The sequence below is a fragment of the Grus americana genome, chromosome 15 (assembly GCF_028858705.1).
Source record: "Grus americana isolate bGruAme1 chromosome 15, bGruAme1.mat, whole genome shotgun sequence".
In the NCBI taxonomy this organism is placed as follows: Eukaryota; Metazoa; Chordata; class Aves; order Gruiformes; family Gruidae; genus Grus; species Grus americana.
Window position 1 is genome coordinate 17,863,848 of NC_072866.1, and position 23,979 is coordinate 17,887,826.

General features: G+C 42.2%; 1 protein-coding gene across 5 annotated transcripts in view; it reads right to left on the reverse strand.

The window, feature by feature from the left end:
- The window catches only part of LOC129213207 (bMERB domain-containing protein 1), a 73,508-nt gene that overhangs the window by 37,816 nt on the left and 11,713 nt on the right, over window positions 1-23,979 (reverse strand). The window contains exon 1 of one of the 5 annotated variants that reach the window (XM_054842845.1): window positions 16,868-17,131. The exons of the other annotated variants lie outside the window; for them this stretch is intronic. Coding sequence (XP_054698820.1) covers window positions 16,868-16,973 — 106 coding nt within the window. The 5' untranslated portion in view covers window positions 16,974-17,131. Of the gene's footprint in view, window positions 1-16,867; window positions 17,132-23,979 lie in introns of those variants that run through there. 5 annotated transcript variants of the gene reach the window in all.

The following is a 23,979-nucleotide window of genomic DNA, read 5'->3' on the forward strand; positions in this document are numbered from 1 at the left end:
TTTCTAATTCAACTACATATTCCCAAGCAGAAATAGACATTCAGGCAGTAAAAGTGACTGCTCATTAAGGATGGTCTTCAATACTTTGCTAACTAGATGTTTTACAGTTAAATGATGGTTCCAACTTTCTAATTTAGGGACTGTTTTCTGCCCTCGTTCCCTATTTAAAGATATATATCAGCACAAGTCCATAATGATAAGATCTATAAAGATCTTGCCTCTCAAAAAAAGCATCAATTAAATTGTCTTGTTTGTTATCCTGAGAAATGTATAAGCAGTAATTATTCTTGGCTTTGTCTTTTGTCAATTTATGATAGTTCCAATTTCCTAAGTGGGTAATTATGCAACCCTTTAATCTTACCCTTCCCCCGGGAAAAAGATCTCTCTAGTCTTAAGAAACTGCTCTGTGCATAGAAGACTTCACTTTGGTTGTAATGATAACCTAAAAAAACCCAGCTCATCTCTCAATAGTTGTTCATCCTTCTCTGACAACAAAGATTCTGTGAATCTGCACCAGTCTGGAGTTCTTGTAGAAATCTAATGTGATACATAGGACTTAATGTGATATTCAGACTTAATGTATCTTAAAATCTGTACTGCCATCCTGTATTTGGATGATAAATTCCATTTGTTCTATCTTGCACTTAAGCTTTCAGATTTCAGCATTCTCCTGACTTTTGATGCTGTCAAAATTGTCACTCATCTACTTGTGAAGATGGAGATTTTGGTTAGCTAAGAGGAAAGGGTCAAGGACAGGGGAAAGGATTGCTTATGTTAAATGATAATGGATGGTATAAAATTAAGTAGAGGTGAAGAATAAGCTTTGACTGGAAACTAGTAACTATCCAAAGCAATACCATTCTGAAGCAGTCTTTCACGTAGGATATTGGAGGAAAGGAACCAAAGCTGGTTTAAACTAAGATCAGAACTTAGGGATCTCTAAAGGCCTCACTCTGTGGGGAAAAAATCCTGTGAATAAGCTCAGGTATTGTATGGTTGTCTGCAGTTGGAGGAGGGTGGACTCAGGAAGTAGAAAAGATTAATTTGACCACTATCTTTACTCTTTAAGGCAGGATTTAGCTTTTTGAGGTCCAGTGTCCTCTGCAGTCAGACACTGCCCACACAAAGACTCCAAACTCTTTCTCCGTGTATGAAGTCATAAGGATCTATCCCATCAAATTAAACTATCACTTCAAGATAGTGCACCATCTCTGCTTTCATATTCTTCCATCTGGACCTTAGGGTGTTTGCTTATGCAAGGAGCTGACTCAGTACAATAGGACAATTTGCTACCTAATTATCTGTAACTAGAATAATTTCCTTTCTAGCTGTAAATCTATGTATGATTTGGTGCTGGTTTATAGCACTATCATGATTTACATGTAGGTTTTTTCCACTACTGAGAGTTCTACTAGCTTTCTCTATTTTTATATCATATCTTTGATCTGTGACTCACAATACCCTGGATAGTCCCCTAAACAGTCAATTTTAGGGGGAGAGGGAGGACTTTTCCTCAGTAGTACCCCCTCTGGCAGCAATTTAAAAGCTAATACAAACCATATTTACAGATCAGAATTTCAGCACTCACAGCAATAAATGCCTAAGGAGTCAGAATGTAATATTGAACTAAATGTTTCTTTGAAAATATAAGATAAATATAACTTCCTATAAAAGCCATCCCATAAACAGTGAAATAAAAGCCCCAGGCCTGATTTGATTGTGCCGTAATATTAAGTCAAAAATACAGATTATTTTAAGGTGATTGAAATTTGCAGGAAGTGCTTCTGATGTAAATAAATTCAGGGTATGCAGAAGTATGTCCCCTAACATAAATTACCCTAATGCCACTCACAGACTGGGTCTTGAAAACCCTTAGGGGCTTTGACACTCCAATTATAGGGCTGAACCTGGCTACTTTGAAGTTGATTCCAAGACTCTGCCGAGGCAATGTGCAAGCTCCAGCCAATTTCCATTATCGTCAGTGATAATAAGGTTGCACACATCTCTTCAGCCTGTTAGAGGGCAAATGCATAAAAATGAGGAAAACAGAATAATGAAAACAGCAAAGGGAGTTTGGAATTAATGTCTTTTTATAAAATCCTTTTTAAACTCAAGTCCCATTGAATTAAGAAACCCAGAGATGTTATTTGTGGATTCACATGTGATTCTCCACTCAGCTGAAACCGAATCCTCTGTTTTAATATAAAAATTGCATCTCTGAGTTGAGACAGTTTTTAAATATCCAGATTCTAAATTTGGCAGGTTTAACACTTTTTTCTTATGGTGGCTGTGATACGGTCACTACTGCTCACGCCTTCAGATGCAAGCTGGTCTGCAAGTGACTGCTCAGCAGCCAGCTTAGTATCGTCTCAGTACAGCTCCTATCACACATCAGACATACATCTACCAACACAGAATGTCTTTACTGGTGTCTCAGAATACTGAGAGAGTGGAAAAAGGACTTGCTCACATACGGTTTTTCAGAGCAATTACAGCACACTGGAAGGCATCATCATGATTGGTGTGACCACTTCAGACTTCAGTTTTCAGCATCCCCAGTTTCTGAACTGAGCCACAAACTCTCTTCAACACTAGTACAGTCCATTTGCAAAATAGCCTGTGGCATCTCATCCAGCCATTTCTGTTGTGTATAAAGAAGGATTAAGTGGTTTTGAGTGGGATTTACAGAAGAGCTGTCCATATAATTAGGTCTGCAGAGAATTATGACAGACTTAACAAAGTACTGTAATTGAATTGTGCAAGAATGTTTTCCAGAGTTCCTAGTGTTATTTCCAATTTTAAATAAACTCTAGTTTGGGTATCAGTACCACATTCCCTGTTGCCAGATGCTCTAACAACAGGATTTTTCACACATTTGGCTGGTGGCTTTAGGTGAGGTGTGAAAGCAATTTCCCCCAGACCACAGTACATGTCAGTCTGAAACTAGGCAACCTAATGTGTCTTGCTGTAACTGAAATAATAGAGTGGCAGTTTTCCACCTCTTTCTAGGAGACGTACCACTGTGTATTTCATATCAGTGATTCTCCTATTGACCTAACCTGATGGAAGGCTGCCCTCAATATCCCAGTAGGTGTAAAACCAGAAGCTTCTCCTAATATTCTGTTCTGGTTTTTCTCTCCTCTCCCCCTTACAGATAGAAAAATAAACAAACAAACAATTAAATAAATAAATCTATCTATCTCTGCAGATGAGACAAATAAGCTGATCTTGCGTGATACTGTTTCAGCACTCAAGAAAGTGCTGCTTGCAGAAAACCCAGCGATTTAGCTCATTTGTTTGTGAATAAGATGTCATTATTACAGTCCAGCCTGCCTCAGCCTGACCTGGATTTTGTGAGGAGTGGCAGGCAGCTTTGGTGCAGAGTTGCTTTTGTCTGAGCTTGAGAAGAGGGGCATCAGCCATGGGGCTCTGCATCCAGCTGCGCTCTCTGCTCCCTCCTGGTTCAGGAGAAGGTGTGTAGTAAACTGCTGTACATCTTTCCATTTCAACTCGCACCTGCCAAATCTTTCCAGCAGCCAAGAGAGGGACAGAGTAGTGGCGTGCCAGCTCCTCACCCCTCCCCACCTGCCTGTTTTAGGGAAGATACAGGCCCCTAATTTGCTGTGCTCTATTCATAAGCAGCTTAGACCCAAGATTTGAGCAGCATTGGAATAGAAAGGGAGCTGCTTACTTTCTTGAACAAACAGCTGTTTCTTATCACAGCCGCAACTATATCATATATCACAGCCTTAGAGAAGATTTTCTTAATTATATACCCAGCCTGGGAACGTGTCCCATTTAAAATGCTGCCCAGAGAAATTCTCAGTACCAAGGTAATATGTAACCTCATCCACTCACACCAGAAAATGGATTTTTTTACAAAAATCAATGTGTATGATACCAATACTTGGTGCAAAGTTTGAGGTCTCTTATATGAGAAGCCAGCTTTCTTGTAAGGGAGGTCTTAGAAAAACTAATAGTTTTTTTCATCTGAGCCCAGAATCCCATCTCAGTACATCTCCACATTACAAAGCTTGAGGTCTAGATCTTTGACATATGCTGAACATACACGTCTCAGGGAATCTGCCACCACAAAACCAACAGAGCAGACTCCTGTGTTTCTGAAGTGGAAATTCCCTATATGAATTAAACATAAGCTCAGACAGAGCTAGAAACAGATTTGTCATTCAATAAAATATTGGGATGCCACCAGCATGAAATCTGTTGTTTTTAAAAATGAATTAAGCTAAATTGCTTCCTTTTTTCTTCCTCTCTCCCCCTCAGGTAATCTTTCCTATTCAATTCTTTGGCTTTACAATGAGATTATCCTATTTCATTAGGTGTTTATATCTCCCCTGTTGCTATATGAAAACTTCTCGCAACCAGCAAAGAAAATAATATTGACTCTATTCAGGAAGTGTTATCAGATAGACTGAATAGACAAAACACACCCACTATAACCTGTCTCAGACCACTGTTCATATATGTTTCTATTAGCAGACTAATAATAGATCTTACAGAAGTGTGATTTAAGTAAATTCTACAGGATTAAGTAATGAATTTACCTTTTGTTTGCACCTTTAAGTTCTGTTTACACATTCCCATTTTCAATGAGAATTTATCTGGAAAAAGGAAAGGGATAAGTTCCTTTTAATTATTTCTTCAAAAGCCACTATGCAAAGTTAACCATCTCCTGGACTAAGTAAGCCTTTGGTGATGAGTCTCATTTTTACCGGCCTTTCTCCTGCATTGATTATCTCTGACCTAATTTGTGTTGGTTCAGACTGAGGTATAAACTAATACTCCCATACTGCTGTAAACAGTTCACACTATTTTATTTGCACGTTTGCACAATTTTCAGCTCACGTGCAATAGTGAGTCATTTAGAAAGATACACATCTCAAAATGACCATCTCCCATGCTCCTTGTTTTTTTATGTGACTCACCAACAAACACCCATCTTACCCCAGCCAACATCGGATAACGTCCTGGTTTTGCCCACAGAAATGGCATTGCCATCCAGTCATCTTGGACAGCATACAGAAAACTCTCCCCCCTGTTTGTAGAAGAGAACTTTCCACAGTACCTAGAAACTCAGGAGAATTCTGATCATCTGTTCTAGTAGATATAAAATGGTTTCTAGCTGGGATATTTTGCCTTTCTGTCACTCCAGAATAAGGAAGCCTGGGGAAATTATTAAAAGGATATTCTATGAGAAGGGGTTCTGTTTCCTGCTCCTTGTATATTTTACTCTCGAGAAGGGCAGTGGATGGCCTCCTTATAAACACGCAAATGATTTGACTTCTAAGAAATGTCTTTTCTCCCTTGTGCAGAGTGAAAGAAAACATGCTACAAGGACAATGTTTTCTTTGGTGTAAATACCTATGTATGTGGGGGACTCACAGAAGGAGATAGTTTTTTCTTGCTTGCAACACAGTGGTGTAACACCTTCTCAGCATGAAAATAGTTACATTGGATTTACTCTGTTGTGACTAGCCACATAATTTTAAAACAATGAAATTAAGTGCTATGATTTTCTTGACTCTAAGAAATTATTACCAAGGTATTTTATATCCAGACTATGCTACATAAAAGGTAAACACAATAAAATTTCTTAACAATTACTGAGGAAAAACTCACATCAGCAATTATGAAGTCACTGCAACAAAATAAAACTAGGCAGATGCTTGAAAAAATGTTTTGTCTGGCTAAGATTCCTGTTGGAAGAGCTCTTGTACATGCTCTTTATTTTTGACAGAGAATTAGCCTGAAGTTTCAGCACCCTTGCATTATACCTCTGCTGAACAGACACAACTTGGACTACACGAGCTCAGAGTGCTTTATATGCATTAGTGTGGTCTGTCCAGTCCTGGACTGCAGTTTTGCACACCCAAACCCTAGCGTAGGACTGCTGTGGTTTGAGTCATAGTTTTGTTTTTTGGGTTTTTTTTCTTTGAATGAACACATTTAGGAGATGAGGCAGAGAGCACTGCAGTAAAGAGAGGAGGAATGAAGGAGAGTGGATGATTTAAGCTCAGTCATTGATTCTAGCACACCGTGTCTGTATATCAAAGACAAGAATTGAATGTTGTGAAAAATGTTGCTGGAGCCAGTATAAGAGCTCTGGCACCCATCTTGATCAGAACCCCAGGATAGTATAGGGAAATAATTTCATAAAATGTAGCCAAGCCTTGAAATAGGGCTTAAAATTCACCTCCTCCCCCAATTATCATCCTACTACCACTGTCACATCTGTATTGAATATTTTGCTCACTCAATAAATACAGAAATAAAAAGGACTGGAAGAAGATTTTTTTTTTTTAATTAGAATTTTATTGATGTATTCCCGCTAATCATAGTGGGGTTTTGAAATCCCAGATCTTTAGAAAAATCCCAGATCTTTAGAAAAAAAAATGTGATCTTGATTTTCCTGGCTGGAAAGAAGTCTTGTCTCAGAGACATAGAAAAAAAAAATAAATCCAGAAATCGAACTGCATTAGCTACCTGTTTCTAGAGATCTGATTCATCAGAACAGGGGCTGTTTTTTCTAGTATCTCTCTGATTATCTCAAAGCTAGTGCAAAAGAGACAGGAGCTGCTAGTACCTAAGTACCTAACTCTCGGTATCTGTTCTTTAATGCCTTCACACTGGGGGGAGTTGGGGAGGATGCGTATTTTTGCATATTCCTTTCACCTTTTCCCATCATGTTATGAATTGAAAATACAACCTTGTGCACTTGAAACAGCAGTTTGTCCTTCAGAGAAAGGGGAGAATATGCATCTATATGCAGCCTGGTGGGAACGTTTGCACAGTGTATATGATCTGACAGCTGTTCCTATAAGAAAATGGATCCAAAATGAGACACAAAAAATGAGGGAAAATTGTCTTTGAAGGTCTGATCCAAAAACCTCATTGTCAGTTTTATTCAGTGGCACTAGGTTAGGCCTTGATCTGCAAGAAGCTATTTTAGTCTGGCTCAGGAAGACTGCCAGGAGTCAGGAAGGCTCAGGAAGGGGTTTCCGTGCCCAGCCCTGCCACAGCCCTGCATGAGATTCAGTGCTATCAGGCGGCTGTAAATAGAAACTGGTACAGTGAGTTACAGGGGTAGGCACCTTCCCCTGAAATCAATGCACATTCCCATCTGGAGCAAGAATGGGTTTAAGCCACACTCCAAGGAAAGCAACTCATGCTTCATCAATTCATCTCATGTGATGGAGAATTAAAAAGCAGTATTAAGAAACACACATTACTTGTTCATTTACTTCTGTCATTTTGCTCAGTGGTCAAAGGAAACAGCCTGTGACTTTCCATTTTAGTCCTTACTAGAGCCATATTCTGATCTTGTGATACTAACATAAAGCTTCAATGTTTAAGTTTCAAATACTGTAACAGTGCCAGCTACAGCTAACGTTCAGGGTTTTAAAGCTTATTTAGTTTGATATTTTTAAAAGACTTTTTCTATCTTAATTTTTTTGTTTCAGCAACAAACTCTTCAGTCTCAAAAAGTCTTGCAAAACCTCTCTAGGAATATATGGTTTTATGGTTTCTCCTATGAGCATCCATTGATAAAGAGCAGCAAATGTTGCGAGTGAAATAATAGTAAAATGGGTACTGACATTTCTAAATTTCACATCTTTACAATACTCTCCTTTGAAATTATCCAATTGCACACCAGAAAGTTTGTTTCTCTCTCCCCCCTCTCTGTGACATGATTGTCCAATAACACAGTTCTCTAACAGTGCTCTAAACATCTTCCCAGCAGCTGGTAGGTAATTTTAGGCAACCTTAAAACCATTGGATAAATATTACAGACATATGAGTCCAATCTAGTAAAGGCCAAAGTGATACTGGTATGGAGAATTGCTTCAGACAGTAAAGAAATTGCTTCATATAACAGATTCCCACTCCAGCAAGTAATTAAATATTGAGAAGATGCTCCTCAGAAGCCAAGAAAAAAAAGGAGTTTCACATTTCATGGGAGAAAAGACTAGTAATTTCCCAGGGGGATGAATGTTGCTATCCCTAAGGCCACAGGCATACAATGCATACAGTCCGACAGCAAAGTGGAAGGCCAGGCTGCAGAGAATCATACTGGGGTCTTGCCTGCCAGCGTCCAGGGCACACAGTGCTTCCAGGGAGCCACAGGCAAAACCTGTGCCCTTCCTTAAAGATGAAAGTGGCAGAGCCAGTAGAGCCAAAAACAGCTGGTTCTTTCTCAGTGTACACTCAGGTGGAACAGCAAAGGGCTCCATCTCTTCAACTCACACAAAATAATGATGACAGTTGGCAAACAAATCTGGTCTGCACTTGCCTTTCATCTGTGGATGTGGAATCATTCTCTAGCAACCTCTGTTCTCACCAAGTTAATTGCTTTTGCATACTTAATTTTGATTCAGTTTTCTTTAAATATGCTAATATTGTCTTCCTCACAGCTGGCATTGGGCTGATGTGAGGCTGAGCTGACTGCCTCCCTGGAGGTCTCAGAGGTGAGGAAACGAAGGCAGTTCAGCAGAGTCTTAATCTCTATCACCGAAACAAACGGATAGCTGACTGTCACCTTCTCTTTGTCCAAAAGAAATAAATTTTGTAACTGCAGGATGTTTCACACCTTACCAAGGCAGAAACAAATGGATCTTGATTTTACTGGCTTTCAAAACTCCACGGCTGTGCCCTTCACTATCACATCCCACGTACTCTGTCTGTGCTACAGAGAAGTATCAGCCTGAAGGAAAATGTCTCTGTCTCAGAGTCTGCCAAACTGCAGTAACTTCAGTCCCCTCCCAGGCACAGTGCCCAGAGGAAGTTGTATGGGAATCCATGGCAGAAGAGGAGAGGAGAGAAACTACAGATTGGATCAGGAGAGCGGGGGCACAAATACATAACTGATTTTCTATGACTTCCTCTTCTCCTGTGAAACAGGATAGTTTGAGGAACAGCCACTCACCGTAGGGGCTCCAATGTATTAGCTAATGATTCAGGTCCCAAAGACAAGAAGATTGAAATGGCATTGCCCCTGCCAGTGCAAATGGTTCTCCAGGGTGCGATTGCTTGTCATGGCTTGCTGAAGCTCTGCAGCACTGCAGGATGCGCCCTATGAGAAGTGAGGACAGAGAGACCGAACTCACGGGGCAGCCTGACCCAGATCCCCAGAGTCCTCATGGAACTGACACAGCCCCAGGTCCCCTCACCAGAGCTTTCTACAGAGAACTGAGGTGAACAGGGCTCCAGGAGATGAACACAGCCCAGTTTTGCTTTTGTTGAAGTCAGAGAGGAAATCTCCATCGATGCCAATGAAGCCAGGACTGTGATTTGTGTTTGTGACTAAGGCTTCTACGCCATTTCCCAGGGAGGTCAGGTGACTGTCTCGCTCCTTTGGCTTCAGTACCGTTATTCTAAACCCTGCCATGGCCTCATGTACTGAAAGGGTGTCAGTGGTACAATTGACTGTTGGCTTCTGTTCTGGCTTTGGAGTTGGTTTCTCCAAGAGATGAACAAAACTATTAAACTGCTTTATAATGAGAATCTTTTGTTCCAATTTTATCAGTATATAAAAACCCTAACATGTCTGTACAAAACCTCTTAAATCCCTAATCAATAAAGGTTTGGGTGGGGGAAGGGTTCAGGGCAATAACAAGATCCTTAAACATTGCTGATGTTCTTACAATAACAAATTACACTACTACATTTTGGTAGTGTTTGCAGTCAATTAGGCTTTTGCAATGAGCTGCTTGTCTCGCTGAAAATCATTCATCCTCATTTAGTGGCAAATTCTCTTAAAATTAGTTTCTCAAATATTTTGCCCTTTATGAACTGACAAAATGTTGATAATTAATGTTTCACTGCTGATCCTGAAGGGCAACTAACATAATTATCTAAGGGTGCTCCTGCTGATTCCTCATAGTTTGCCTTCCAAGCATACATTTTTCATCTTTGAATTCTGAATGCATTTAAACTATACCTTTTATGTGGTTAGACAGTAGAAAATGTTTCATGGAAATAAATTAGCATTGTTTACTTATTGAATCTCTGGGACTTTTTTAGTAAGACTGCTATGAAAATGGAACATATTCGGCTACAGACGAAAAGCACTTTGGGATTCAGGATTAGAGTGCTGAGTTCCAACCTTTGTTCTGCTCAGTAACTACAAGAAAACTCTACAAACTTCAGGCATGTTACACAATACTTTGCAGCGCATGCCCAATCCTGAATGTAAGTTTTTAATCCTGTTTCATAACACACCCTTGAGACAGACACACACACATTCTCACAAGTGGTTACTCTGATGAAAACATGCTATGCAACCAAGGGATCAATTATCAAATATAGTCCAAAAAATTACACAGACTGAGTCCATAATCCCACAGGCTACTGGCAGCAGGGCTGATGTGTGTAGTTCAAAGCATCCTACTTTCTAGGTCTAATGAATTTTTTCTGTACAATATCTTTATAGGAAATAGGAAAATTCATGAGCAAGTGTCCCAAATATGACATTTTAGCCTGGAGCAGCCGGCTGTGGGAGAAGGAATTAGAAAAATGAGACAATGCATAGATAGTATAAACTGGACTAGTCTCACTCTGTAAATCATTCTCCTGGCTCTTGGTGAGGTAAACCAAATCCAAGATACACCCTTCCTTTATGAGTTACAGGTGGTGCAGGAATGACCTGATGGAGATTATTAAGTGGTAGGTTCTGTATTTAAGAATTATTCTGCAGAAGAAGCATCAGGACGTAGTATGCGTAAAAATGGATAAGCAATGAAAATGCAGATAAACTCTATGTGCAAACTGCTAACTAAAATCACCAGTGACTTAAAGAAACACTAAGCCATGTACAAGAATTTGAGAGCCATCTGACTGCCAATGAAGCAGGTGAGTTTTACAACTGCTTTGTAGAAAACGGACTCAATCCTTTCTAGAAATCCTTTCTGATTTTCAGTGTGGGAGTACTGTCTTGGTTTCACAGATCACACACAGGCTGTTTTTCCTCTTGAACTACAATATAAATCTGTTAACATTAATAATTATGAACAGGAAAAAAACCTAGAACTGGCATCATCCTTTGAATCAGTTATCTTTGTTGATTACAATATTTTGTCAAATATTTTCTAAAAAGGTGTGGGTTTCAGGGGTTCACTGTTAGTGGTTTATAGTCACATTTGAATTTCTAAATTTCTTCGTCACTCTCCAAAATTTTTACACTTTTTTTTTAATGGAGACATGGAAAGAATATTAATTACATTGTTTGAAGCCTGTCTTCAGAGCTTCATAAGGCCAGCAGACTTGCTGCTTCTATAAAAAGAAATGTAATTGTGTATATCCTTCAGTTAGCTTCTTTCCCACCTATCTTAATAGATAGTCTGAATAAGCCTACTCTGTTTTGTCTGGTTTATTGCCTGTAATAGATACAATTAACAATTTAGGGGAATTTACAGTAACACAAGGGCATCACTGTGAAAGAAGAGCAGTGGAAGTTGGGCTATATAAATTCTGTTTGTGCCTGTGAGACGTCTTTTTTAAATCAGAGTGGAGACATGATGAGACTGGGGGACAGTATCACGAGAGTATGACAGGTGGCATCATAGTGCATTCCTGACTGACGGGAGAGGTTTTACAGTAATGGACAGATTTTATGCCTCTGGATGGCATCCCTTTATTTTATGCCTCTGGATGGCATCCCTTCCCTCCATCGTGTCAACCACACCACACAGCTTGGTGTTGTCAGCAAACTTGCTGAGGGTGCACTTGATCCCACTGTCCATGTCGCTGACAAAGATGTTGAACAGTGCTGGTCTCAATACTGACCCCTGAGGAACACCACTCGTCACCGTTCTCCACTTGGACATTGAGCCGTTGACCACAACTCTTTGAGTGTGACCATCCAGCCAATTTCTTATCCACCGAGTGGTCCATCCATCGAATCCACGTCTCTCCAACTTAGAGACAAGGATGTCGTGCGGGACAGTGTTAAATGCCTTGCACAAGTCCAGGTAGATGACATCAGTTGCCCTTCCCTTATCCACCGACGCTGTAACCCCATCGTAGAAGGCCACCAAGTTTGTCAGGCACGATTTGCCCCTAGTGAAGCCGTGTTGGCTGTCACCAATCACCTCCTTATTTCCCATGTGCCTGAGCACAGTCTCCAGGAGGGTCTGCTCCATAATCTTCCCAGGCATGGAGGTGAGACTGATCTGCCTGTAGTTCCTTGGGTCTTCCTTTTTACCCTTCTTAAAAATGGGGGTTATGTTCCCCCTCTTCTAGTTGGCGGGAACTTCGCCAGACTGCCAGGACTTCTCAAATATGATGGAGAGTGGCCTGGCCACTTCATCCGCCAGTTCCCTCAAGACCCACGGATGCATCTCATCAGGTCCCATGGACTTGTGCACCTTTGGATTCCTTAGATATTCTCGAACCTGATCTTGATGCAGGTTTGGATTTAACTGTGAACAGTGCGGAGTAAACTTCAGTCCCTTGCCAGTCCCAACTCATGAGTCTTCCCTCATGCTGAGAGCTCCTGAATTCCCAGCATTGCTCTGTAGTTTGACTTGGGAGCCCTGAGCACCATTGCAACTTTCTAACCACGTTTCCTTCCGCTTCTCCTGAGACAACACAAGCCACCTTTCATTCTCATGAAGCACAGGAGGAAGAAGAATGAGGACGTTCAGCTGTACCCCCCAGCACATACCAGGGCTGCATCCACCTCTGTAAATATGCTTTTCTACAGTCACTTGGGACCAATTCAGCATGAATACACAGGAGAGCACTGATGTCTCACAGGAATCTACATACTATCCAGTCTGTCTGTAGCAGATATATGTAGAGCTATTAAGTCTCTGAATTTTATAAAGCTGACATAAAAATTCAAGAACAAATTGGCATTTAGCTACTTTTTGACTAATACCTACAGGCATATGATTAACACAAATCCATCCTAACTACTCTTTGGTGACCAGAATGACAGATGGCTATCTGTCATAGGACACTAGCTGTGCAGGCTTTGCTGTGCAAGACAAATGCGTTTCTCTTTTGCTACTTGATTGCTTGTTTAATATTGCAACAGACATTTTTCAAATTATTATAAAAAGTTATTAAGCAACATGATCCTGTTCTAAGATGCAGCCATTCTGTTCTGTTAATGAAGTCAGGCCTTAAAGGTGACGCAAGCAGTTCCCAGTAGATTAGGTAAAGCAAGTGCCCATAACCAGCGCATAAATGCCTTTTCTTCATTCTTTGTTCACCAAAGACAAAAGCCAACCTGGCTACAGGACCCCTATCTTTGTTATTGCAATCTATGGTGGTTTTCTTTTTAGCTTCTCAAGCTTCTGCAAGCTGAAAGACCATCTCTGTCCATAATAGCACTTCTAAAACAAACAGGTCTTGAACCAAAAATGTTCCAGACAGATATAAGCCATCCACTTCCCATGCTGACAAGAAATGCAAATACAAAATATTAAATATTTTCAGTGTTGGAACCACTCTCAGTGCTTAGCAGTGGAGCATATAAACACATACAAGAATCTCTTTCTGGCTAACAGACAATGCAAGCTTAGAAAGGTTTTCAAGGTAAACTAACTGCATATGGTGAAATAAGCTTTCACATGTGTCAGCCCAGGATCTGTGTGAACCTGTGAACAGTACTGTCTTTCTGCTGTTGGAACAAATCGGAGCAACCTCAGAACTAGATAAAATGCCCCCCCCGGTGCTGTTCTAGAGTGCACTGCTACCTCACAGTACCTAGCCTGGACATAATCTGTGATACAACATTCACAGCACGAAGGGAGAGCGAGTAAAGCTAGCTATGAGGCCTTCGTGCTACTCCTGAGTCTCACGTTGGGAATCTCCAAGCTTCCTCTTCAGTGCTGGCCTGTAATAGGGCCCTCTTCCCCTAATCTCCACTTCATCTTCAAAACCAGTTGAAAAGGTGGACCTGTGCACTACAGCAGTGTGGCAGCTTACCTCCGATGCTGAGTTACCATTCAAATGAAAACGATAAGCAAAATTCATGGTGCGCTAAGTTGCATCAAAACCTATCCTTTACAGTTTTCTGACAATTCTGCCTCCTTATACTGACTGAAGCTGAGGCATTCACTGTGAATTTTTAATTTAGCTCCAGACCTCATACAAACGGAAAGATGAAGGAAAAGATCAGCAGAAATGTATCTTGAGAAGTGCAATGTTCAAAAGGATGGTGAAGAACTGCTTTGTTTCTTTGTGGCTATTTCCCCAGCATGGCATGCAGCTATTTAATCAGAGTGTTGAGAGTCCCTGCCGACAGCAAGACAAGACGATTCTAAATGAAGCTGTGCACTTGGTAATGAGGACTGACCAAAACGCTTGAGTGCTGTGCTTCAGAGCAGGCTCCCCAAGACTATACTGTAAAGATCATTTACTGAGAAGGCTGTAACCACATTATTATTATACAAGCCTGACAATTTATAAGCCTATGTTTTACATGCATGCACTAGAAAATGCATGAGTTGCTCTGTATATGGTAAACTGTCATTTTTAATGTTCTCTACTCCTTGGAAATTCCCTTCTGTATGTGAAGAGGAAGGCTTCAGTGTCTTGTTAAAGGGACACCTTTAAACAACCTGTTTCGTATTTTGCATGCAAAACCACTGGAGATCATTACAGCCTCAGGTTGTAGGGCACTGGAGCCTCAGCTGCTGTGAACCAGCATAACTCCATTGATAACCTGGCCAAAAGAGGCCATTGCAGAATAGAAATGTGCATGATGTTACATTTCATTGCTATGAAGTAACTCCTCTTGGGTTATAACCAATAACCAGCAATGCCTTCTGTACCACAGATAGAGAAGTGAGCACACAGAGACTACTGTCATCAAGCCGTGCAATTTAGGACCTATGGTCTAAGGGAGCATTAAAGTAAATAATAAGATCTATTTATTTTTAATCAATGTAAAAGCGTGACCAGATGTCAGTGTTAGTATTAAGAGAGGAAAGATATGCAGGGATCATGTAAAACAGCTATCATGAACAGCATTTTCTACAGTATTTTAAGAAAGTTGAAGCCTAAGAGCAAACAGATCAATTATTCAAACAGCAAAGTCTTAATATAATAACTGTCTACTTTTCAAAGAACAGACCACGGCCTCTAGATTACTTCCTCTTCTATATCTGAATTGTTATACACAGAGCAATATTCTTATTAAACTGAATCTAGCGTGTAGCAGGGCAGCTCAGGAACAGAGCCAGGGTGCAGACACTCAGCCACTTGGTTCTAGTCCTGCCACAGCCCAGTCTGGTGCCTAGTCAAGCTGTGATTTGGGTGGAAGCTCAATGCTGAGCACATATTTTTGAGCAGAGCAGGTCTCCCACTCAGCCTCCACGTTTCCCTGTGCCAAACAGATGATCTTTTGTCCAAAGCTTGCAAGCCATAACACTTCTGTCACCTCAAGCTACCAGTTACTATCGTTAGTACAAGTGCTGCAGTGCACTCAGCTCCTGAGCTCTGGAACAAACCCAAACATATTTATGAGAACAAGAGAAGTACATGTCTGTATCATGCCGGAGAACCTGCAAAACTGTTGCATGTGTCTGAGTCAACCACCTCAATCAACAGTCTTCAATTCCATTTTAGAAAGTGTGGAGTTACTCAGTCCTGAACCTATGCCAGGCACTGCAACAAAACCAACACTGCAACTGAAGCATCGGAGTGGGAGAATTACACCCCTGCCATCAGCATATGGTAGACAATAACATATGCATGAGAAACTAAAGCCAGAGGTGAAGTAAGATTCCAGAACACAGCAGTGTCTGAAAAGTCTAAACATAGCAAAAGCGCTGGCTAAAATCTGCTACCAGGATGCTGCAAAGCCATGGGATGTTACACAGCATCCAGGTGAGACTTCATGATGCCCAGCAAAAGCTGGATGGTGAATCAAGAACATCAAGGGGCAGCAAGATGAAGGTGTTACAACAGATACACACAAAGCTTTTTTTTCCTGTGGCCTAATCAAACACTTGATGAAACTTAGAAAACATTTTTCTTTATACTAGTACAGAGCTTTTTGTGAGCCTTTTCAAGATTTCTTGCCTCAGTGATTACCTGCAAAATTAGAAGGGGTTTACAGGCTGATTAGGTTGTAAAGAAGATAGTTCTACCAAAAGAAGAATACTAACTGATATCTTAGAGAAGACAAGGTCCCATGGATAACTTGAGTTGGCAACTACTTATCTTTTTAACTACACTTTCCATCGGCACTTTGGAAAGGTTATGTCAATTTTTGCTTTCTGGAAAGCTACGATTTCATGAAAGCTCTTCCACCGCAGAGCATTTGCTGAGCTCACAAATACAGTGCAACCACTGAAGAAGTGCACTAAGTGCTGTATTCCTGTACCCTCTGCCTGAGATAACAGGAGGCAATAACGTGGTTGTCATCTGTGCCTTTCAAAGGTGAAGCACATCAAAGGCTACCAATACTTATGAAAAGCCATACATTAAATCCCACCTAATAAGAGCGAGGGAGAGCTAACGTCCCAGGCATCCTTCCTCCGCCACCCTCTCATCGCTTCACTTCGCGGAGCGAGCGAGCAACCCGTTTCGAAGGAAACACCGAAGCGGCTGGAGCTGCACCGGCACCGCTCCAGCCCTTTGCTGCCCTGTCCCTCCGCAGCGAACAGCCGCTGGTATCCCACGCAGCCCCCTCGGGAAGCACCAGCCTCAGAGGGCAAAATGGTCACACAAACCCTCCTTCCCGAGAAGTCCACAGCGGCTTCCCCCTGCTAAGAGGAGCCCCGGCGGGCGCCCGTCGCCGGCCGCGGGGCCGGGAGGACCGGACCGCTCCGCCGCGCCGCTCCGCTCCGGGCTGCCTCGGCCGGCCGGATCCACGCCCGCGCCCCTCACTCACTTCTCCCCAGCGCCTCCGCCTTCCACTCCGTCTCCTCCACTGCCCCGTAGCGCCTCATGGGTCTCTCGGCCTCCGCGCTGGCCGAGATGGACCTCCTCAGCTCCATGGCCAGGCCGGGCGGCGCGGGGCTCCGCGACTCACTCCATGCCAGCGGGGCTGCGGCCCGACTGCCGCGGAGACAGCGCGGAGCTCACCGCTCCTCTGCGCGGAGCGGGGGCCCGCGGGCGGGGGGGGAGGCAGGGGCGCTGCGCACATGCTCAGTGCGGGGCCGGGGCGGGGGGAGGCAGGGGAACAATGCGAGCCGTAACCCGCTGCGGGGGGCCGGCCCCCGGCGCAGGCTGCACACACGCCCCGCCCGCGGGCCCTCCCGGGCGGGTCGGTTCCCTCCCTCCCGCTGCGATGGGCAGGCTGACCTCCGCAAGGATGCTGCTGCCGTGCAGCTCAGAGCCCCTGGACAGCTGGTTTTGTCTCTGCCCATCCCTGTGCCTGCCGTGTGCGCTCCATTGCATAGCCGAAGCAGCTCGGGCAAGCGGGAGTCAGTAAATATGCTCACTGCCAGGGCACGGGAGGGCTGTCTTTGCGGCCAGTGCAGCGCTGAACACATCTTCTGGCCTGAGCAGCTGGGGAATAATGGCAAAATCCACAGCCACTCATGGCTTTTGCAGTCCAACACATCTCAGGTTGCTGTGCGTGCAGCCTTTGGCTTTCCTGAAAGCCCTGCACTGAATGGCATAACGCTCATTCCAGCATCATGTTAGCAAAAGCCAGAGGACAGCACCAAACAAGTGACAGGATTTTGTATTTCTCGGAACCATATGTATTTTTCATAAGCATGCAGCTTTGCTGCTTATGCAGCCTGCTGGGAATAGAAAAGAAGGAAATGACTATGCAGGAAGCACAAGTGTGGTGATAATGATTGTTGTTGTTATTAATTTTTTCTTATATTGTAGGGGAGGTTATATGGATAAAATCCCTGAACAGCATTTTACAGTTGGAGAGTACCTTTCCTAGTGAAATCCCATTGCACTTTACTGTGTGTGGTATCATTTCTGACATAAGGCAGCAGGAGTTGGGAAGGTTGTCCAATGCCCCACAGCAAATCAGGGGTTTAGCACTCTTTGCCCAATTTATGAAGAGTCATGGGGTATTGGTAATGCTGAACGTGCGTTGGGTGCGTGAAAGCTTGTTTGTCACCTACCTTTGCCTACAAACTTTGCCTTGCCCTTCAATCATCAACACTTCAGAAGTACTGCCTCTATATTCAGTGATGTACTTACTAATTGGACTGACGCACATTGCTGCTGACAATGAACAATTTTGTTTAGGGGGTGCTTCTCATGGTGGAGGAGAGAAAACCTCCACATGAGTTTTAAAATTGTAACACTGAAAACTCTGCTATAATTTCTCCACTTTTTCTGAGAACTGGACTTAGCAAACAAATTAAAATGAGTTGGACAATGTTTTAGAGGGTCTTGAGGGCACTCTGATTTTTCTCTGTCAGCTGTGCTCCTCAGGGATATGCCATGACTTTAGCACCAGACATGCTTTTGGAAGAGCTCTTGTTGATTGTGCAATGCTCCATCCTTGCTGGTTTTGGCCTTTAGAGATGGAGCCCAAACAGAGCTGTGAGTCAAGCAGAAAAGCTGGTGGCAGCACTCTGCACAGCTGATTTTGGGTGACAGTGCAGCTGCCTGCTGGGGTGGGCTGGACTGACTCACTTGTAGAAGTGAGGAACACAAGTGTGGGAGGAAGATAAGAGCCCATCTGGGATCTGGATGAGAGTTGGACTAAGGGAAACAGGCTGATTAGGGAGAAGGGCCAATTTTTGATGGATCCAAGGACTATTTAACTTCAGTCCATCCCTTCAAGTTTTTTAGATAATTATAATCCAAGTGCAGTGTTTAGGAGATGGAGGAATGATCCTAGAAATGGTTGAATATTTAAAGCTCTGTGTTTGTTAGTATGGGAGAAAAACACCCACTAGCTAGAAACTTGGATGTGCAGAGTTTACTTAAGTAAAGCAAAGAATGTATGAGGTGATTTATCGTAACTGGGAAGTTTTCACCTGCATATTTTGAAAAAGTCACAAAATCCAGTAAGGGCCCAGTCCTGCAGACTGTTAAACATCAGAGCAGGTATGTGGAAGCAGTCCTGCCAAGTTCATTTGCACAGAAGTTTTTGCAAGACTGAGGCCTAAATATGTACTGACTATTTTGCTAATATTCTAAGATTAGCATTTTTGGTTTTGTGACTTTGGAGCATTTTAACTGCTGCATTTGCAAGTGGAATTAAATTTCTCCCCTACTGATGATGCCCTTTAGTGCACCTCAGCCATACGTATGCACTCCTTCACTCACAAAGGTTGGTTTTCTTCTGCTGAAAGCACTGTCAAGGAAGAAAACATAAAAATTCAGGTCTCTTCTCACTGCTCATAAGATAATGCCTGGTAGAAAACCAGAGGTGCAGTTTGCTCTTGCGGTCATTTCCCTGACTGCTTTAGTTCCCTTCCCATTTCTGAATTACATCGTGCCATCAGGAGCTATAGCTGGTCAGCGGCAGTTGGCAAATCCACTCTCCTATCTATTGCTCTTTAGCCTCCATTAGGCATCACTGATGTCCCATGGCAGACATGACACTATATATAACAACGGGCATGCTTTGCTCCGGGAGAATCCCTGATGGCAGACTGGCTTGTAAATCAGCTGGGGGAAACTGTCTTAGCTTTCAGGGAGCTTCTCAAGCATCTTAGATTTTTCAGCTTCAAGTTCTCAGAGCTCTCTTGCCTTTATGGGCACATCTAGTATATCAACAGGTTTTTCTAAAGCTGCTTTCTGGGTCTGGGGTGGGCTGCAGCAAAGGTAAAGGTCAGGGTTGTTGTTCTTTGTCAGACAGTACTGTCATTCTAACAAAAAAATAACAAAAAGTGTTAAAATTCTCCCCAGGTTTTTCATTGATTTATCATTATAATAAAGACCTGCAACTTAGCTGATGAAACAAAATGAAATTGAATGGATTATGCACAGCTATTCCATTTTGTATGCATAAATACCCAAATCCATATCTAGAAGGGTCAGAAGGGGCATTGTACTCATGTAAGTCGACTGCTTGCGTAGCACAGGTTGTGGGACTCCCACGAATCTGTCCTATAATGTTTTTTTAAACACTAAGTCTTGTTTCAGAACATTTCTGTGTTGGAGGAGTTACTGTAATTCCTTAATATTTGATGTCATGGTTAATCTTATTTCCTGTGAAAATACCTCCTCTTGAATCTTCATCCCTCAACTCTTACAGTTCTCTGTAGTTCCAGGTCCTTGGAATTTCTAGGTTACTCCTGGTACCCTGAGCAACCTCTGACCCTGCATCCCACAAGCTGTTTCAGCGATGCATTAGGAGCCTGGGGGGCGTGTCAGCCTCCACACATTCACATTACTGTGCTACAGCCTCTCTGCCGCCTCCAGATCTCACTTGCCAGGCATACGCACGGCACAAAAATGTCCTGGCGCGGGTGAAGGAGCATTAAAGGCAAATGCCTGTCTGTTGGCAAACCTGACAGCCAAATGGATTTTAGAAGGCACACACAGTGCTTCCTCCCCTGCAGGATCCTATGCAGCAGAGTTGCTGTGGGATGAAGACAGAGGGCCACAATTATGCTAAAGAACCTACCTGAGCCCTTAACACAATAGGGTTATTGTAGGGCACCATTCACATAATCCTGCAACAATGGCTTTTATTTGTGCTTGAAATTCAGCCAAGTCATGACTTTTTCAAGGACCCAACTCTGTCCTATGGCGTGAGTAGAAATCAGTGTCATACCCTAGTGCAGGCGTTGTCTGGGGCTGCTGCAGCCAGAATCCCCGCTACTTACTGGTGTGACACATGGCCAGGGTGAGCACTGCAGGTAAACGTCCGAAGCTTCACGCAGCACAGTGCTTACCGATGAATGACGATCAGTGCCACGCTTGTTATGACCAGTCCGTATAGACAGCTTTACATAGTGGGGGAAAATGGCTCTAATATGTTAGTGTCCCTAGCCTGTGTCATAACACAGTATGAGCTTGTCAGAGTAAGTGAGATTTTATTGTAGCATGAATTCAAGTTATCACAGAAAATCAGGACTGTGTTGTTCTAAGTATATTTCTTCCACATTTATGTTAGTGCTCTCCCTAAAAGACCTGTGTTAGGCCACAGTAAATCTCATTTGCTTTTCAAAGAGTCATAATTAAATATGATCTAATTAAAAAAAGGGGAATGGGATAGCTAAAAATTACAGAAAGATCCTTGATATAGAAGATACTTTCTTGCTGTAAGCTTCCATCTTCAATTTTACACTAGCATGAAAGAGCTCTCAGAAGCCTGGGCTCTGCCATTCTGCACTTGAGAGAGGATCTGCTGTAGTACAACCTGTGCAGAATGAGGACCTGGATTCCTAAGCCAATGCATGTCCTTATTATATTGGTCCCTTTTTTATGAATCCTAGCTCATGTTTAGTTAGTGCCTTTTTAATACTTATTTCCTTCTTTAGAAATACAGCCTTTCCATATATGAATGATTCATTTAAAAATATTTTTTAGGCTAAAGTAACCTCATAAATAATTCACAATAGTTGCAGTAAAGTAACTAGGATGTTGGTCCTTTTCCACAGCTACTCTACATCTCTGTCAGGATAGAAATGTGCATCTGTAGCTTAAAAGCAGTATGTATTGCAGGTAAGCAAGGCATTCTAATGCGCTTGTTGAAAGGCAAATGAGGCGCCTCAAATTTAATGTCATGATTCTGAGGGATGACAGTGATCCAAATGTTTGAGTGTTCATAAGTATTTCTTCACCTATTAAATGTCATCTTATTCTGATTTTTTTATTTTTTACTAATGTTTCCATGTCAAATATTGTATGGATGTAGTGCTGGTTTCTGTGTGTCACTAACTGTTTCATCAAACATGCGCCCAGAAAACAATTGACTATACATTCAACTTACTGTTTCTCCAAAGCTGAATTTCTAGTAGAGCTATGGAAGCAAAAGACGAGCATTTAATGGCATATTTTAGTGAACGGTGCGCCACTAATTGTGTGTTAGATATGACATGCTTCACAGTGTCTGGGTTAAACTATGCTGAAGTACTTTGTGTCCTAGAAACTGTTTTTCTAGGGAAATTTTCTATTTTTATAAAACTCTGCATATTGCCGCTTATGATTTGACTTGTGTGCAATAAATGTTTACTGGCAGCACTGGGGCTACAGCATCTGACTGCCTATCTCTCATCCAGATTTGAAGATCTATCCTGTGAAGCTGGGTCTGATCTAGCAAATATTTAGATAACTCTAAAAAGGAGGACTTAACTGCTTTTCTATCTCAAATCAAGACAGAGCCTTGCAGGCCTGAGCTCCTAAAACACAGTCTAGGCTGGACATAGCTTGTTAAACATTTGGCCAGTTTAAAACACAGTTTGGGTGAAACCGAACTGAAAAATCGATGGCCTGTGCTCAGCTATGCCAAGTTTGTAAGTGTCTGTGCTTGACAATTAGGTGTCTACCTGTACTGAGCCTATTCGCAAATGTTCCTGGGAGGTGAGTAATAGAGACTACTAAAGCTGGCATGGTACTTTCCACTTATTTAGATTTATCTCGGCTATTTTCAGTACAGAAGGTCAGAAAACACAGCACAAATTCAGGAGATGCAGTAGCAGTAGTAGTAGACAAGGTATGTATATCTGGTACAAAGAATGGAAACAATCTGCACAGACCAATGGCTGTAGTTGTGACCGTAACACAGATTTCAGAAACATACTTCTCTAAACTCTTTTCCTCCCATTTTATTTTTGTCTTAGTAAACTCTTTCTACATTTGTTCTCCTTTTAAGGCACAAATTTTGCAGAAAAAGCTGTTGCGGCACCTGTCAGATATGTTAATAATACCACGGGTAGTGAAGTCATCCATGTAAGAGTCTTATTTTTGGCATTTGGAGCCAACTCCAGTGCTATGACTGGACTGACTGTTGTGCAGGTGAGTCACTATTGTGCAGGTGGCTTTTGTATCGGTGACGGGTGGCCATAGCTACATAGAAAAACAGATGTTTGAGTTCAGCAAATTTAGATGTTGAGATAAATTGGTCTGGGCCATTTTAGGAGACTTGCAAGCCCAGCGAACAGTAAGTACTATTTCAGTGTGTATGTAGGCATGTCCATTTTAAAGTAATAAACATTCTCTATAAAATTGGCAAACACAGCAGCACGCATCCCTGAGCACAGCTCTCAGGGCCTGAGCCTTTCCTCACTTCACTTAGTCCCAAACATAAAGGTGACTTTCTGCAAGCCTCCATTTTACCTACACAAGTGTGAATCTTACACAGCTCAAAACTACTCACACGCTGTGAGGCACACAAAAAGACTGTGTCAGCATCTTGCTAATCCACGTTCCTATGCAGTGTAGGTGCTCCACTACCCTTGCATCCTAACAGGCATGCCCATCACTTCCACGGAGCACTTTGCTACCTCCATCACTGGGACCAGAAGCTATAGTGCCACAGCCCTGAATTCTGAAAGGGTATCTTCAGGACTTGAATTTCTCTCCAAGTTTGGCCTTCAGTGACAGGGAACCTGTGTTACATCGTTTTTTCAACTTCTGCCCCAAAACAGTAAGCAAAACACTGTATAGGTAATTGCCGTATCATATCAGGTGTAATTACTACGAACACATAATAATTCATTACTATTTGAAGACCATTCTAAGCTAGATGCTGAACTAATGCAAAATCCTTCAGTGTCACTGATGTATCACAGCACATCATCATCAGCTAACAGTTTTGTTACATTTTGGATGTAAAAGTATGTGATGCGTGAAATGGAAGTAGCTGAACACCCTTAGTAGGTAAGTGAAGGTGGTTTTAACTTCACAGAGAGATATAAGCGATGGTAGGATAAGAATACAACAGGGAACGAGGTTTTGAGAGGTAGATTTCTCCAGGCCAGCACAGAACAAGAGAAAGGAAAAGACTAGAGGGGGAAGAAGAAGAACTCATCAAAACCTTTTATTTTCTTTTCTAAGTATTTGTGCAATGACAGGACGGCTGCTTTCCTGGCAAATCCAAGTAATAGTGTGAGGGTTTATTCTTACATA